The 18605-nt window shown below is 41.5% G+C and overlaps 1 protein-coding gene across 3 annotated transcripts; it reads left to right on the top strand.

The window, feature by feature from the left end:
• Positions 1-10086: 10086 nt before the first annotated feature.
• LOC105459532 lies at positions 10087-18105 on the top strand. 3 transcript variants are annotated; one of them, XM_011705654.1, is made up of 3 exons: positions 10087-10180; positions 10533-10617; positions 17848-18105. In XM_011705654.1, the coding sequence occupies exons 1-3, from the start codon at positions 10089-10091 to the stop codon at positions 17848-17850; spliced, it is 180 nt and encodes a 59-aa protein (XP_011703956.1). In that variant the 5' UTR covers positions 10087-10088; the 3' UTR covers positions 17851-18105. The 3 variants fall into 3 exon arrangements, with proteins under 3 accessions (XP_011703956.1, XP_011703955.1, XP_011703954.1); XM_011705653.1 differs by lacking the exon at positions 17848-18105 and adding an exon at positions 13402-13618; XM_011705652.1 differs by lacking the exon at positions 17848-18105 and adding an exon at positions 13357-13618.
• The last annotated feature ends 500 nt before the right edge of the window (positions 18106-18605 follow it).

Genomic DNA, 18605 nt, shown 5'->3' with positions numbered 1-18605 from the left:
GCGTAATTCACTTAATTTGACGTTTCTCCTTCGTTACACGGGGCGTGCGTGTTCCCTGAGGTAACGAACTTTATTGGTAAGAGCGATTTATCATTCCCTCCGATCTCGCACGATTTCTGCCTGCTCCTGCTTCGAGAAGTGGCATATACTGTTTTAATACGGAAACGGGAGAGAAGCGCGCACCTAGCGATTTGCCTGGCCGATCCGCGAGTCTTAAATGTCGGACGAAAACATATTTACGGCTAAACTAACGATATTGGTGTTTCGCTAACGATTAGCAAATTAGCATCGGCGAAAAGGCACAGTGATAAACGCATACTGAGCTCACACCCGGCTGGAAATGGTTATCTTATCCTATGCAATGAAGCACGTATCCACCTAGAAGATGCGCAATTGTGCGCGGGCAAATGATACGGCGCACTCGATTAATATAGGTATTACTTCCTAATAGGCATTACATTCCTGCGGGCTGTGTACGACCCGCGAGTATCTGTTTAAGGGTTAATAATCCTTGACGAGATTACAAAGCCCGCTGCCACTGCTTATCGGGCATCGGGACGCGAACCAATAGTATTACAATTGTAATGCACATTATTCCCTCGGCCCGGCGAGACTGCATATCGCGCGAGGCGTTATTTATATGTGCGCCGTGGCGGATGAGCGCCCGATAATGCAACACGCAAATATTGCACTGAGACTTGATTCATGCTGCATGCACGGTTTTATCACGCACTGATATTTTCTGCATAGGCGTACTTTTCCTTCTATTAAGTACAGCCGCCATTGATGCATCGCTATAAAGATTGTAATATGTGAGAGTAAACGCGAGTTAGATTTTTGATCCGATAATCATACATTTTCAATGTTGTTGTTTTTTTAATAATTAAATCTAAAAAAAGAAAATTTCTTTCTAATTCACATTTTATAAAAATTTCTTAAAAATTTCTAACACATTTTTAAAAGTTGAATTTAAGTCTATTTTTGTAAAATTTTTTAACATTACAATCCATTGTCGAAACACGTCGCGAAGATTCCATTTAATCCGGAGGTGATAAAGAAATCTCGCTCAGCGGGGAGCTGAGCGTTGGTTACGTGCGTTTGTGCGTGTGCAAATGTACGCACATGCACGCGTTTATATGCCTATCTACTTGTGCACCCGCACTGACAGCCCATTCCCGCGGGCAAAGTTCAATGTTAGGGGCTCCTTGTTGTTTTATGTACCGGATTACGCCTCGCCTACCTCGGAAGTCGCAATCTCTCTGGAGGCCTACGAAGCTGCTGGCGAAGGAGAGTGCATTCGCTACGATCGTGAGATGCGCCCTTCCCACCGCACAGATTTTCTTGAGCTCACGGAATGAAAGTGTTCCTGTTTCTTTGCGCAAACTAATCACTATTTAACGCGCCACTCCGGTTATTGATTAAAAATTTCGTAACTCTCTGTGAACAACGCAAAAAGAGAAAGAAGCGCGTCTATATTAATTTTTGATATATTAAGTTAGAAATAGATAACACATTTTTGAATTGCAAAAAAATTATCTAGTAGACAAATCCTTGAATGCAAATCAATATTTCTCACGGTCGTTAAGATATTCCATAAGCGACGAATTTTACGTTCGAAGAAGGACAAAGAGGCAAAGAGAGCCGATTACCGTTTCTCACGCGGCCTGAGCCCTTTCTCCTCGGAAGGCTCGACGGGCGTAACTCATCTACGCGTCGAATTCGATTGCGAATTTATTCGCAATCACCGCGCCGCCTTTCGACTACCGGCCTCTCTCGGTCGAACGAAACGCTCGATCCTCGCAGGTGTTAACGTAGCGGGAGACGTCGCAGTAACGAGGATCGAATGGATTACACGTGCGCGTAATGACGTCGCGGACGGTTGGGTAGTCCCTCGGCGGTAGCGCGACCGGTAGCCGCACGCTAGGATTGAACCCTATCAGCCGAGGGGAACCCCGCGGATGAGCCGCGAACGAAATGGCCTACGACGCGGGGTTAATAGAGATCGCGTCAGTCTCTACCTCTCCCCGTCTACATATATAATATTCCATGGAGTTAACTGGTAGGTCGACGCTACGTTGCTCCACGGCTTCGGGATTCCTTCGCGGCTTATAAGATGCTATTCTCTTTATGAACGAGCCGTTATATAGGATGAGAATAATTATCCGCGATATTATCGCGGATGCATTCTAATTTGTTTCGACTTTTTTACGGAAAAGTGCAATAGAATTACGAAGACCGTCGTATCAATTTTGCTTCGTAAGGTATTTATAGCGCCGACAAACTTGAGAGTTTAAAAACGAATTAAGGCTTTAACGAGAAAAATTGTATCGAGAAACTATTAGTATTTATTGGACATGCTAAAATTATATTCTGTACTCCAATTCTTATCTGTCAAAGATATCAGCGAATGCCGCTTGAGCCGATCCAATCGACGGTCGATGATTTACTTGGATAGGATGAATCACATAGACAATAATGATGTTTCCGTCCAATATTGTTGACTACTCGCCTGCAAACGTCCGTATTAAACGGTTTAGCACGAGGTAAGGATAATACAAGTACGATGGACCGTTGTACCGATTGCAATTTGACGGAATTCGAACTATATTGCGCTTTCTTCCTCATCTTTTCCCTGGATCGTTAGGCAGCGAATTATCCATTAATCTAATCGAATCGATCGCGTAACGAGCTTTAATGTGAAATCGAATTTGCGGACGATTGGTAACGGTAACGAAATTATCCTGTCCACACCAATGATTGCTAATTGACTTCCAATTATGCGCTCTCGAACGTATTTTACGAATTATCCTTAACGATTATATCAAAAATCTTTTTCAAATATAGTTATAATTTTTTATTAGATACAGCAAAATATATTCATGGAAATATTTTGAAGAAATGTTATTTGTATAAGAGATTTTTGCAAATGTAATAGGAATAAATACGAATATCTGCATCTACCTAATATTTGATAAGTAAATTATTTTTTATCGACTTTAGAAACATTAGAAAATACAATTTCAAATATCAACGTAAATTTTGTAAGTATAAGAATTCTTGAATAGATCTAAACGATATCTGTTACTATTTATTCTTACACGAGCTGATTTTCTCTCCTCTTTCTTTTATTTTTCTTTGATTCCGCTCGAGTTCGCTCGTTTCCCAACTAGCTTATTATCATTATTTTGTGATAAAGATACGAAATTATCCAGACGTTTCACTACACTTATCCTCTCAAGGGAGAAAAGGTGAGGAAGAAGGAGAGAGAGAGATAGAGAATATATATCTAAGTGCTGGGTATGATACTGATGCCGATACCTAATAGATCGGGATCCAATCGAATATCATGGCTAACGAGCTGTCACGCCTGCCTGAACACGCTCTCTCGGAATCATCATCTTCCTCGTGAACGAGATCCTTCACCTTACGCCCTTTCTTACTTGTTTGATGTACCACGCTATTTGTTAAGTGTACATATAGTTGTTAATAAGATGTAACAAATTCCAAATATTTTTTCGTACAAAGATTGAATATCTTTATCGTTACCGCATTATAATTATATTAATTTTTTAATAACATTTTGTATACATAAATATATGTACTTTTTGTTCCGTAACAAAGCGAAAATTTATAAAAAGTAGTTTCTTTGAGAGAATTAGAATTAGAAACTCCTAAAACTTATGAATAATAATTAATTGAATAAACTAATAAATATGTAAATTACGAAAGAGTCGAAGATAAACAAGCTCAAATGATGCACTTTGATGTAAACTGGATACCGGCGTATCCGAGCTGCTACAAGAAAATCACGGCGGTCCGCGATCTTAAGCGTGATGCAAAAACGTCTTTGTCGACTTCGCTGCTAAAGATCCCTTGGTGGAGGTGGGACGACCAGGTTAGTTAACGACGTGGGAACAGACCCGAGAACCACCTTCCACCAACCGGCCGAGCAATCCGCGAAACCTTTTCGTCCTTCGTCCGCTTCGTTCTAGCAAGGTGACATGATTGCGCTTATTGGCGCAAGATTCCACCAACGGTTTTACTCGAGTTTAATCTCTCGTCCGCTCTCTTCGGCTTGATTGGGCCGGCGGGTGCTCTTGCGTACAGTAAAGATGTCGTTCCTTGGAAAGGATCATGAAGAAGTACATCAGGAGCAGAGAGAAATCAAAATCTCCGTCCATATTAAATGTTACAGTAATTAGCTAATTAACGTGATATAAGTATGCCACAGAATCTTTAATAATTAAAGATTTTTCTCGCAGCTTCGGTTAAAGTAAAATATATCGAATAATATTGGATAAAGAAACAGAATGAATTTGAGTTTGCAAACAGAGCTAAATACTGTCCAAGGGAATGTCCATCCTTGAAAAGGATGAACATAATGACTGAATTTGCGATATTCAGCAAGAGATTTGCAGTGTGCGAAATCGACGCGAATTAATTTCGAAATAACGATCACACAGTTTATATAGACTCGCCTGGCGGAGACTGATTTCGCGGAAAACCGAAGATCGACGCTAATTCTACGATAGTATGGTGTGTTTCTTGTCGGTGGCTGTGGTTGATACTGTAAAAGCGGGTAGGAAAGCTGCGCAACGTCGCGTTACAACGGCAATACCGTTTATATACAACAGACGGTGTAAGGATCCTCGTGCCGGCCGCGGTCGGGTCACCGTATACGGCAGAATATTACCGTCATTAATCAACGACAGACCGACGCTGAGGTGACGACAGTCTGACAGTTCTCTCCCGCGGCGCACGCCTCTTTGCGCCCGCGCTTCGCAGGGAATTCCACGTGTTTTCGCGGAAAGAGGCGGATTCTTTGGCCAAAGAAAAAAGATAGACGAAAAAGAGTGGCAATTGCACCGTAGGAAGAGAAACCGGCATTGTGTGCCGGCATCGCGTAGCGATGCCGCGAGACGAACAAAACGCGGTGGTGAAACCTGCACTCGTCCTCGCGTCCCGGCGCGAGAGATTGGTCTCTCTCTCTCTCTCTCTCTCTCTGGTGAAAAACGAGATTTACAAATTGCCGCGCTTTTACACAGTGATTTCGTTTGACACGTCACTGCGCGAAAAGCGTCGCGATTATGGCCGCAATGATTTTCGACGGATGCGAAGAAATTCCTAGCTGCATGGTAATAAATTCAATATAACTGCTGCTTAATTTCTAACGTAACATAAATTGCCATTGCAAGTATTTCAGCTTTATATATCAAGCACTCTGGGTATACGAAAAAAGATTACGAATCTTAAAATTATGATTATAATTAATAGATTAATTAAACAAAATTGTAAGCTAAAAGCTGGAAAAAGTTTTACAGTTAACAATGCTTTGATATATTTCTAATGCAATATTATTCAATATCATTCAATGCATTTATATTCTTTCGACTGTCCTTGAATAAAATCATAAGTTACAGCTATGAATCTCCTAAACGACCAACATGCCTTTTATCTCACAACGACCGTGACTCGGAAGGTTGACGGTGGGCACCTTCGAAAAACAGTTCACCGACGCGGAAGATCGGAGACAATGCCCGTCGCAATAACTCGCCATAGCTTGCGAGATGTGTTTTTAATTCCGCATAAGTCTGCTCAGCTCGGTCGATGGCAGGGGTTGGTTTTCCCCAGGGAGAAGACGTTATTAGCGGGGGCATTAATCAGAGCACGCCTAGCCAGTCTAGTCCAGCGATAAGAGAGAGAAAGAGAGCGAAAGAGAGAGAGAGAATGAAAGAGAAAGCGAGGAGGAGGCCGATGAAGGAGGAGAGCGAGTTGAGATATGAAACGAAGGAAAACTTAGCGAAGCTATACCTTCCCCTCCCTATCCGGTCTTTACCTTAGACTAGCTTTCTCTTCTTCCGCTGTTTCTTCTGCCTTCCTCCTCTCTCTCTTCCTCTTCCTCTCTTCATCGCTTTCTCTTCACCATCGGAAGATCCAGGGGAGAAGGGCAGCGCCTCGGCGTGGCTCACAGATGAACCGTTTTAATGAAAAGATGGCGTCTTGGCGAGGGTAGGAGGAAAAAGGAAGGGCGGCCCGGGGAGGAAGCGAGAGGAAGGGCCGACGGCGGAGGAAGAGGGTTGCTTTAGTTCGCTCATCAGAAACCACTGCATGAGTCGAGGCTCAAATGAAATTGCCGCTATAAAAATGATGCCCGTGTATATGCCCCGGGTATTAGGTAGCCGGAAAGGCCGCGGGTATAAAGCCTCCTCGGGATTCGTTCGACGCGGTATACGATACACGATACGTCCTTTTCGCATAACATTTTTTAAAATCTCTTCTTAATTAATCCAGTTTATGGCATCGACTAATAAATACCAATAATAATTCAAGTAACTGTGTCGAAATTCTATAGGAATAATATGCATGAATAATTTCTTAGTAGCAGAATTGTTTTAACTATTTTCACTTTGTTTACATAAGATTCAACTGTGCAGTCTTGTAAAATATGCAGAAAATACGCGCATCAAAAGCGTGTAAAGAAACATTGAAATTCGCATTTTTTATATACGGTGAGACGATTTTTCACAATTGATGGTTCCATGCCAGTTATTACTCGTGATCCGATTTCGTTTTATGTACAAAATCGCATTGATTTCCGGAGGATCGCTGATCCGGCGTGTGATATCAGACGGAGGAAGATTTCCGGTACGGTGGTGGCGACGCCACCTGCGGCAACCACGGCGGTGGCACCCATACACCGACACCCCCCGGGAGAAGAAAGAGCGCGCCTTCATTTTTCTTTTACATTCGCGAGCGCGGAAAGAAAAATCACCGGTTCTCATTACGCTCGACACGTAGGCAGCTTTATGAGTCTCTCCCCTGGTCCCTCGACCTTCGCCATATCTCCTCCGACGTTCTCCACGACCCCTCCCCCTGCTCACTCCTTCGTCTTCTACCCGTTCCCGGCTCCCTTCGCTACCCTCCGCCCCCTCGACGAGCGGCGCGAGAAGAAGATATTATTTATTTCGTAAATTAACTCCGGCCAAGGTGAACGTGACTGGAAAATCTTTCGTAGTTCTACACCGAGTTTCTTCGCTTTTATTAATCGCCACCATTCGCCGGGCTAAGAACGGCTCGCTCCCCTTCGCACCACCCTAGAAATCCTCCTCGCCGAGACATTACATAATTAAGAGTACGAATAATCTCTGTGTCCGATGATGCACTTAATGGCAGAACAGTTAATGGTTCGATTTTAAAGAAATTCAAAGATGCAATCTTTATCCTCTTATCAGCGAATTATTGTATTAATATTGAGTCAGCTATTCTGTGTGTGTTGACTTTCTAACAAAATAATATGAAATAATATAAAGACAGAAATTTTCTCGCTTCTCTCTTACTGTTCAGAAAATAGAAAACAGAAAGCAGTAAAGCACGCGCCTAATCTTTATCTCCCCCCCCCCCCTCCGCCCCCCGCGATTTTCCTATAATTATTCCTCTGCTTCTCGCCTGCCTATTCACCCTTCGTCCGTGATTCGACGTGGCACATTGCGTGCGTGACATGCGAGCCAAAGATCGGTCCGCCATTCTTCATTTATATTTCGCTGATTGCCGTTATTCCTTCCGATTCATTAACTTCGACCGCCTACGTGAGCTTATCGCCCTCCGAAGAGCGAGACGGTAACGGAGAAAAATCGAGGTAAGAAGTGAGTAACCGCCGCGGAGGGATGGTATACGTAACTTAATTATCGATATAGGCGAGAAAGAATAAAGGAATAAATGACGACGGTGGAGATACTCGCCGCGATTCGTAGCGTCGCGAGGTGCCGCGTGGTATATAGTGTGAGAATATTAGTCGCGCGCATTGCGTTGCAATTAAAAATGATAATAATCGGCGGAACGCGAGCATCGCGCAGCGATAGTTTACCGCGTCTCACACGTTAATCGTAGGCGCATTAGTTACAAGTATTCACCTCGGGCGCACCGTGTCTTGTAGAACTATTAATCCTTATCGCACGTGATCGTGAACTATATCAGATATATTCGTATATAACGTACGCATACAGCTTGCACGCACGTCACGTTATTACTTTAACTTATCAGTTGAAACGATACGCGTCGTTTCAACCCATAAATCTCTTGTTTGCTCGAGTAACAGACATATGATTACACATGAATTTTCATTCCTCGCATTAATGTGAGAAATACGATTTAAAATTACATTTGCGAAATGCAGTAGATTGCTAAGTAGAAATTTTCGAATAATTAAAATTAAAAAACGAAAAACTATATATGACTTCCATTTCATTAGCTTAATTAGTATATCATTTTCGTGTAAAATTTAATATACTAAATTTATGTATTATATACGTATAATGTACTGGCGCTCTTTTTGTTCCGAGAGAACCGCAGTGAAAAAGTATCATAATGTTAAAACTGATACCGTTTTGATATAAAAAAATATATATATATATATTATAACAGTAAAGAAAAGGAGGATACACCGCTGAGCGTCTTGTACCATTGTGATAAAAATCGCGGCTAGTAGTTTACGATCGGCCTTTAAATTGTCGATATCTAACCGTTCGTGAGAGGAACCGACGAGAGAGAGAAAGAGAGAGAAAGAGAGAGGGGCTCGAGGGACGCAAGGCGAGAGTGTAGCGACGTTTTATATATGCGATTCTTATCTACGGGACAGAATGTAGCGCGTTCGCTGTCATCGGCCATATCGTTCGCCTTTTGTTTCACTTATTTTTTTATCGTGATCTAAGCGCACGTGCAGATACACGCGCGCAGTTGGAACCTTTCAGCCGTTTATCATCTCGCTTTTTCTTACTTAATTTAGAATGCACAGATCCCTTGAAATAGCGAAGGGAAATAATAATTGGAATGAATTTACATAAAAGCGCCATTTTTCTCACAAAAGTCACGGAGATTATTATTCAGCTGAAGCGAGAATTGCGCGGATTGATATGATTTCACAGAATGAATTAACATACCGCCACCGAAGAAGGGGGGGGGGGAACAACCGTGCAGGGGCGATGTAATCACGGACCCCGCCATTGGGATCGGCGCTATTATTACTGTCCGAGCCGTGAAAAATGGTTTCCCCAAACAAATTTCTGGGAGGAAAGGCCGGCCCGGATTAGGTTTTAGCTCCTACGTCGTTGTCTCGTCATAATTATCGTGTTATCTTAAACGCGGCGTCCGGCAATTATGACGGAGGAGGCCAGCCGGCAGCGGTCGCTCCCCCCCNCCCCCCTTGGAATGGGCCGAGGACTACCCCCGTATATCCTAGAGAGATCCTACATACGTATCCTCGTAGATATTCGGGAAATTGTTGGGCCGCGAAACAGCCTGCGGAGCTATCCTGTACAAATCATTCCTCCGACCTCGGTCTATACTTATAGACACGAGTCGCTACGCTCTTGCGACGTATACAAATCATTCTCTCGGCCTGTACTTTTTAAGACAGCCGTCAAGGGAACGATAAAACTCTCCGGCGGCCCCTCGGCGGCAGAAGGAGCGCCCCGAGGTAGTCCAGTGGCCTCAAAGACGCGTGGGGGAGAACTGGTTATTAAGCCAAGACGTGCATTGGCAACTACGACAAGCGGGGCAATGCGATTCTAAGAACACGGCATCAAGACTAATGCATTCTTACGCCGCGACCTGCCATCAAATTGATTGCCACGGATTAGCGGCAACGGGATTAATTTCGAGGAATTCAATTTTACCTTCCATAAACGTGTTGTCACAAGGAAGAAATTCAACGTGAGTAGAGAAACGCGGGAGATAAATGTAAAAAATTGAATCATATGTATTTAATCTCACAATTATCTAAAATATCAAGGAGCCTGATACGTTAAAATGTCATTGTTTCAAATTAAATTTAATAAGAGAGACTTTAAAGTATTTTTCAATGGTATAACAATTGCAGACTCATTCATCTCGATCGGTTTAAAAAAACGAAATCAAGATGCGAAATTGCACGGCGCAACATATTCGCAGATTCGCAACTGCAAATGCCACGTATGTCGAGGAAGAAGTGAACGTAGTCCAAGTATACATCTAATTCGCTGAATAACGGAACGGCCAATTTCAACTGACGATCGCCAGTCGCCGATCGTCGATACGTTCGTCGTTGCTCTTTGATGGGCTGTTCGTCTTATCCATCCATGCCCTCGCGCCTTTTCTATTTACTCTTACGGAAGAACTCCCCTCCGTTGAAATTAACACTAACCGAGTAAGTAAAATTAGCATTTAAGCTTTGTTATGAGAATACTTCATTATAAATATTTCATTTTTACTATAAATATTCGTTATTAATTATAATGCTGATAAAATAAATATTAGATTCAAGATTTTCAATGGTCTTTGTGTCTTGATTATATCGAGAATTAATAAGAAAATTATTCCGATCGTAACTTTCTTTTTCCATGCATTATTCTCGCATAAAACATGTTGTATAAAAAGTAATGTTAAATAATACAGTAAATTAAAGCCCTTTCAAAGTACTCCTCTTTAGCGATACTTGTAACAAGATGTAATACTTTAGCGGTAAAAAGTATAAAATTGATGGATGCTATGTTTCCTAGTCACGTCACTGCGAGATGCTGTTACCCGCGGCACAGACAGAAGTTTAATAATGTCGGCTGGAATTTCAAAACTAGCAAATACAAAGTAAGAAGATGCAACCGCGGTGAACAGCCCGTGATACATTGAATTGTAAATGCGATAATTTAATAACGTTAACGGCTCTGCCGATTGTCGTGAGGGTAAAAGAGAAACGACGATGGTCATATTTATTATGTTCTTCAACTCTGAAAACGTGCACCTCTTCCGACTCGCCGGGATTTATAGTTCGGGATCACGATCGACGGATCGAGAGATATCCTCGATTTATTTATCGCGACGAGAGTCGCGAGTCGCTTCTGCATTATTATCGGCGCCAGTATATGTTTAGATCGAATTGTAATTCATTCGCAATGCGATATTTCAAGTCTCAATGATAGATTGCTCCGCTCTTCTTCTTAATGGGACTGTGAGACGCATTTATAAGTAACTACTCAAACTAAAAATGCTGGAACCTACATTTCTGAAGAGTATAAAGAAACGTCAACTTGAATTCCAAGTGGCCTGTCATTAAAAGATTTCTACTTTTCCGCCTATCTCACTTAAATACCGACGTATCGCATCCACAGCGCGCGCAATTTTTGTTTCCAACAAAATAAAAACGCATAAATCGTATCCCGACAATCGTATCGACCAGCCGGCATCATCGCGATAGCAAACGCGCTCGCGATTTCAGCGAATTATATATTCGTACGTTCGAGAACCAATAATTCGATCCGAGAGAGCATTTCACCGAGAGGAGAGGCAACCGGTCAACGGTAACGATCCCGGGAGATGCGAGGTGAGCCCCGGCTGCCGTGGTGATTCAGGACGATCCTGCTTATTAAGTGGAGGCGAGTCCAGGGACGTAGAGACCCCGGTGTATTATGGTCTCGGCGAGAGAGTGCAGGCGGCGGATGGGCAGATGGAGATAGGTGGGTATATACCCCGTCCGCGCGCGCGGGGCTCACCCGGACGCTCCACAAACCGCTATTATTTATATTAAGTTTAATGCAACTACGTGACTGAATCCTCTTCGCCAGGGCCGCCCCGCGTGGCCCCCCCGTATCATTAGTATACGCCTATTATTGCATTACTCCGCGGTCGGGGCCGACGCGCGCGGCCGAGTATTACAACGAGATGTGAGCGCAACCCGGGTGGACGATGACCGCACGCCACCACGAAAAATCGGACTCTTTCTCTCTCTCTCTCTCTCTCTCTCTCTCTCTCTCTCTCTCGCGTAGCATTACGATCGGGAGGAGCGATCGTTGGCGCGATCCTATCGATGGGATTCGCGCCGCGCGTTCGTATTCGTGGATACCTATTCTCCGTTATGCTAATGACGATATAGAATGACGCCTCGAACAAATCGAAACACATCTCACCTTATTATCCATCCAATCTCCTCTCCCTTTTCTTTTTTATATAGGGTATAATTTTATTATTTTAGCCGACATATTACTTTTAGTCGAGGTTGTCATTTTTATCATCTCACTTCTGAGATCAAAATCCATCACCTGGTCACTTCTAAATTCTATATACTAAATGATACTATATGATACTAAATACGAATGTATATAGAACTATCCAAGTTTGACGTTCGCGATAAATTTAAAATGAGCTCCATCTAAGGATGCGACAAGGTGCGAATTGCATGTTTCAAACCGAAGACGTGTATGATTTGCGCCTATTCCTCCTGTTCTCAGCTTCGCGAATTAATCCCCGTCTAAGCAGGTAAGATAATAATGGAGAATTTGTATGCCTGCACAATGAATCTCAAATTGCCTGCTATCTCCTTGTTAACGTGGCGTGGGTACCGCTGGTTTTATTAAATGCAGATTGCGCAATCTGACCAACCATGGATTCGTGTTTTTGTTCGAGTAAAATTTCTTTAATCATGTGAGTTGCGCTTTTTAATACACCCCGCGAGAATATGAATAGCATTTATACGCGAAACAAAAATTATATAGATATAGAATTAGAATGTAAAATTACGCGAGGCATTAATATTTACAAAAACTGACGAAAATGGAAAATTATTCTTGTTAACAATTATAACAATATTATTATTTAGTAAAAAATATTTTAATATTTCTTATTAAATTACTATTGTCTTAAAAATATGGAAAAAATAGAAAACATCGTAAAATTTTAGTTTCTAGATTATTGATTTCTTCACATAACCATGCATGTAAGTTATATTTATTGTGTAACGGCTACGCGCCAAATTATCGATGATACATTATCTCGGCATGGAGAGCACGAGATTTTATCCAGCTTTTGCGGATCGATAATAGCTATAGCGCTCGCGCGGATGCTAGATTCACGGTATCAAGTTCCGCTGGACAGGATCGCAATAAGATCGGTCATCATCATCACAGCTGAGATCATCTCGGCTGCAAACAATAGGTTGTTTCGCGTACGAATGAGCGAGTTGCAGAACTTCGCTGGAAACCGTATCGTAGATTCTCACAAAATTGTAAAACAAATTTCTTAATTACTATTAATAAACATCGCTTGAAGCAGAAAATATATGTGATGTTTGAAATACTTAAAATACGCTGTGAATATATTATGCATAGTAAAATTAAAGACTATGAAATACGTGCGAGTTTATAAAAGTGATGAAATGATCACTTCATTTAAATATAGCTTTACTGTAATCTGCACGATCGTGAATCGGGCATCATTTTCGCGATACTGTCTAGTGGTCGAATTCCACCTGAATCTCGTTAGCATCCAAGGCATTGTATTCCGCGTCGTTCTGGACGATGTTTACGTGACTGGAACGGTTTTCATTGTGCGCAGTTACACCTCGCGCGAGACTTAAAAAACATCCCTGACCTCATCCAGGTGTTCCTGGAACCACCAGCAGCTTTTACGAGCCACGTAAGTCATGGCGTGATCGTTTTCCTGGGGGATCAACGTGCGACTTCGCGTCATTCATGGAATATTTCTGTCGTATCTCCGATAAAATACTCTTCGTCGTTACACGTTTAAAGTGCAGTTATACGTCCAGAAGTTCTCGTCTTTATGCATGAAAACTCGAAGAACACTAAGAAATCAGTTTCAATATAATTTTACGTAATGCAAAATTACAATTTTGAAATGATAAAATGTAATAATTCGAGAGTTTAAAATAAATATATACATTCCAAGATATTTCATTTCGAATAATTCTGTATGTAACTGCGCTATAACATATTTACAGAAGTGATTTATAATAATGTTCGAGTCTTACGCAATTTTTATATAATTCATCATATCGCAAGACCACCCATGTAATGCCGATTCAAGGTCATTTTTAAAAATCTCTTTCGTCTCGGTGAGCGAAGCCTGGCAGGGATTCGTGAGAAGAGACGCGGTTGCTTCGGCCGGTGGGTAATTTAGCGCGCGTATACTGACGAATTTATGAATGGCGGAAAATATTTGAATGTTGCCAGGAGGGACGGCTCGCGTCTAGCCGCTCGCCCAGCCGCAGATATTTAAGCTGAGAGATTTAGAACTAGTCTAGGCCGACTCGAGTCTCGCCGGGATGTAAATCATCCGAAGATCTCTAGCGCCACCCCTATAATCACTCGGTCTTGGTTATGCCGCTTCCTCGACTGGGGATCTCTCAACAAATTTGCGCCGACTTGCTCGTCGAAAGTTTTCGGTACCGCTTTTGTACGCTTTGGCCTCCCCTCGGGATTGCTTCGATATTTATGACTCGCGCGCGATCAAATATTTTCTTAAATTACTTCGACTGAAATATTAATTTTGATCCATTTGAAAAATATTATACGCAATTTAAACTATACTCTTTAACAAAAAGTGTTCATTAAATTTAAATTTATTACCAGTTTACTCTCTCTCTCTTCGCAATGAATCTTGTGAGAATAATTTTGTAATGTAACACTTGTGTATCTTTACCTTTACATCCTGTCTCAATGCAAATTACCGTTAATTATGCAAACTTTCGAGCAACTGATCATAAACGATTTCGCGTAATAATTCGACCAAACGCACCGTTTTAAAGGCGCGGGGTGCGAAGGCTGTCGGTAAAATGGGCGAAGGCAGGGTTTCGAACTGGGTTAGCCAAATTACAGCTTCCATGTCAGGTGGGGTGATTGATGCCGCTGCCCCCAGAAACCGCCGTGGCGTTTTCCAGGAAATTAAATAGGGCCGAAAGATCAGAGGCTGCCGGGCGCGGACTAGAGAAGGAGCAAGCGAAGGGTTTGTGTGGGATCTTAAAAAATTCGAGTCTGGGTGCATTTTAGCGCGTCCTTAGCGTAAAGTGATTAGCTTTAAACGTTAGCTAAAGTATGCGCAAATAGGGCGCTAATAGCGCCGTAATACGCCTTCTCGTGGGGCACGGAATAAATCTTAACACTGACAGATTTTATGGCAACCGAAAAACTGCGTAAAAATAACGGACCTGTTCGTATTATTTTTTCTTTCGCCTACCGCACACTAATGTTCGATATTTAATTTACCTCTCGTACATTAAATAAACATAAGAAAAATCTCTGTCTTTGCAATCAAATGTCAAATAATTGTCGAGAGCAAAGTAATAAATTTTCTCCACTGTCCTTCGATCATTTATACCCGGTACTTGCAACCATCTTTCCAATCTAAGATGTTATCAGCAGCAATATAAAAGTTCACAGATACGATAACGGTTTATTTGAGTCGCGGGATACCGACTCGAATGTAAATCGTGCATCATGAATAATATTCAGGTCGCTCGTGATGAACGATGTGCCCCGGTTGAGAATTCCCCCTCCCTCCCCCCACCCCCCTCTCTTTCCCGCCCGAGATTCATGAGCGCTTCTGAAAGTTCTGAAAGTGCAACAACGCGCGCCGAGCACCGTCGCCGCGGTCCCGCCGAGAATCGTGATGCAATAAAATAGCGCCACCCACCGGGCCGTCGCTATCTGCCGAGGATCTCCGTAATGCCTCACTTCGGGGCCCCATGGCTTGCACGGTGTCCTGAAAAGACGCGGGTCTCGGCCCACGGAGGGCAAGGGTGCATAATGAACTCGTTAATTAACTATCAGGAAGCTGGATCGAATCTGATAAGAATCCCTGCCACACGACGCGCCATTCTGTGTCCTCGCTGGAACACCAGCAGCATGTTCCGGTATTTTACTGGTTCCACAGTCCTCAAAGGCTTAATATTTTTCCGACAGTTTACAGCTAATTATCAATATCCCCAATAAGGATCTAATTTAATTCCCGAAAAAGATATTAAAATAGATCGCGCATCGCAAGAAAAATTAATTAATAGATTAATTTCTTTTAAACTTTGTAAATGCGTTATAGAAAAATAGTAAAACAAAATTAGTTTTGATAAAAACAGAGTGTGCCTTAATTTCAGCAGTTTCGAAAACAAAAAGAAAACGAAGTCAATAGTTCAATTTGTGATCTTGTCACGTAAAATCGTATATAGCAACATACATGATAACATATGCAATACTTCTTGTGCATTTTTCATTTTATCTGCTTCTTCTTTTTAATTCTTTATTTTGTGCGATATAGCTACCAATGTTATATTATCTGGGAAAGCCTCGGGGAAAGCTTTTATCACAGAAACGTTATTTTACACTAATAATAACTAATACCACATGTACCACTTATTGTTTGTATAATGAATCTAATAGATATATTATAACATTGTTACGGCATTTAACGCGGCAACCGTTGCGTTTGTTGCATTAATGCTTAATAACACTTGACGAGTTATGCGCATTTTTAAATCGCGGTTCGCACGATCCTAGCTGTGCCGACTATAATTATCTTCACGATAACGTATTCGTACCGTGTTGAACTTTCCATCGTAAACACCGTATCATCCGGTTGAAAATGTAGGATAGCGATGGTCTAGGGAAATCGAAAAATCGATTCGCGCAGTCTATTTTATACACCGCACAGTTCCACCGTATGCATTTCGCGTACTTAATGTGTCACTACTGTATTTGCTATTCGTTATTATACGCAACGAAAAATCAGCGTGTCGCGGAAACGTAAAGGATCCGCGTGTATTCGTAGCTTCTAATGAGCGGCACATCCTGGCACCGAAATCGTCGTTAGAAAAAAAAAAACCATACCGTAAGCGAAAGATGACGTGAGCACCGAGAAAAACGTAATAAGCGCGGTCGCGCTTAATCACCGCATTGCTCATGCAAACGACGATCGTCCATTACGACGCAGCCGAGTTTCGTGACAAGATCTACGTGTAAGATATCGCGACAATGAACCGATTGGGTAATTGTAAATGTTATTCAACGACAATTTAAAATTTTCGACCCATGATTAATGTAATCGACAATTTCCGACTGTTACACAGCAACGAACGGTTATTAAAGTGCCATTTCGAAAACTCCACGAAAGCATCGATTTACCCGCCCGAGAACTCGATCAAACTCGCGCATCATCGCGGCCACTATTTCGAAAGTGTTTGCTCTTCATTATCCGCGAATTAATGGAACGACTTCCAGTGTCCAAGGTCGAATGCTCGAAATCGGAGGAAGCGGTCGATAAATCAAGCGGGGCGCATTTAAAAGCGCATCAAAGCGCTCCACTCCTCTTTACCCCGTTCCCCCTCGCACAGCTGATTGATATGCATTTAATAATAGAGATTCGGCGCCCCGAAAGGCGCTCTCGTCTAGGAAGTTTATGGGTATTATGAGAATATATTAACCTTTCGCTCTACTCTTTTTTTCCATCACGGTCTCTTCCTCAACAGTTTTTATATGTCTATATTCTACCTTATTTTAACCTATTCCGATCGGCACAAAGGAAAACGATGACGTAATATAGATACTACAGCAAAATCGTAACACATGAATATTTTACGCGATCAGAATATCGTTAACCCGCTAGTCTTTTCTCTCATTATTCAATTACAGCGCGACTGCACACATATACGAATATAAATCAAATTTTAAAGATTTGGTAAAATAAAAAATGAAAAGCGACACGCAACATTGCACGAGAGGTGACTTTTATCCGATTAATTTGTTCAACAACAATCTGCTAAATACCACCACAACTCGTGTCTCGTGTGATTACATAAAGATTTATATATGGCTCACGGTAGCCATATGCATACATTGCATTAATTAATTGATATAGTAGACGAATTATATACTATTGCAAAAATTTGACTATATCATTTATAATTACATTTTCAATCTTTCATAACGAAGCATTTATAATAAATTTGTTAAAAGAAATAACATTTAAATGCGACTCTATATTTATACGAATTTATATTGTAAACTACTTTGTATTTGAAAAATGATATGTTTTTCGCAGTAAATTATTAAGCGATTCTTGGGAAGGATGGCAATGTTTTTGATCGTGCGGCGGCGAATGGAAATAGAGATTGGAACGAATGCAGCCTCGAGGTCTCCGCAAATCTACGGCGAATCGACTGAAGAAGCGGCTGTATCAAAACGCATTACGAGGAATTTCACCACCAACGAAGATATACTTTCAAATTAAAATAAAATTGTAAGCTCACGGATACGATGCGCAGCAGCGGAATTATGTGTGATACTCCGTTGATCTGTAAAATACAAAAATATTTCAATTACAGCAGCGTGTATAATAAAATTCCAAAGTTATTTAAATAAAATGTTTTAAAAGTAAAAATTTAATTTCTACATAAATAATGTTAATATAAAGAATTATAAATGTAAAGCATTTCAAAATTATTGGTATATCTGTAAATATTATGTATTTTTCAAGAATATAAAATATCGTCAAATTAAAAAAAAAACAATATTTTATCACTATAATATAATTAATATAAAATTCGAATGCATTACGAAATTGTCGCCGAAGTAAACAATTTTGCTCCAATAATGAATAAACAAATAATAATTACGCCTCGGTTGCTCCGCCGTGGCCCGATGCCTCCTAAGCCTCCTCCTCCTCTTCCTCCTCTTCCTCCTCTTCCTCCTCACAGGTTAGGTTAGGTTAAGATTTCTCGATGGTAAATACACACACTCGCGTTAATATAATTAATTACGACCCGCGCATACGAATTAATAATCGAAATACGATAATCG

The sequence above is a fragment of the Wasmannia auropunctata genome, unplaced genomic scaffold (genome assembly GCF_000956235.1).
Source record: "Wasmannia auropunctata unplaced genomic scaffold, wasmannia.A_1.0 LD334185.1, whole genome shotgun sequence".
Taxonomy (NCBI): domain Eukaryota; kingdom Metazoa; phylum Arthropoda; class Insecta; order Hymenoptera; family Formicidae; genus Wasmannia; species Wasmannia auropunctata.
This window is presented reverse-complemented; position numbering and strand designations above follow the sequence as displayed.

Excerpts from the sequence above, each read along its gene's own strand:
- LOC105459532 (XM_011705652.1), top strand. The coding sequence starts at position 10,089 with ATGGGCTGTTCGTCTTATCCATCCATGCCCTCGCGCCTTTTCTATTTA. Across the intron at positions 10,181-10,532 it reads TTGAAATTAACACTAACCGA|TCACGTCACTGCGAGATGCT; the intron begins GTAAGTAAAATT and ends TATGTTTCCTAG. Across the intron at positions 10,618-13,356 it reads TCAAAACTAGCAAATACAAA|TTACACCTCGCGCGAGACTT; the intron begins GTAAGAAGATGC and ends CATTGTGCGCAG.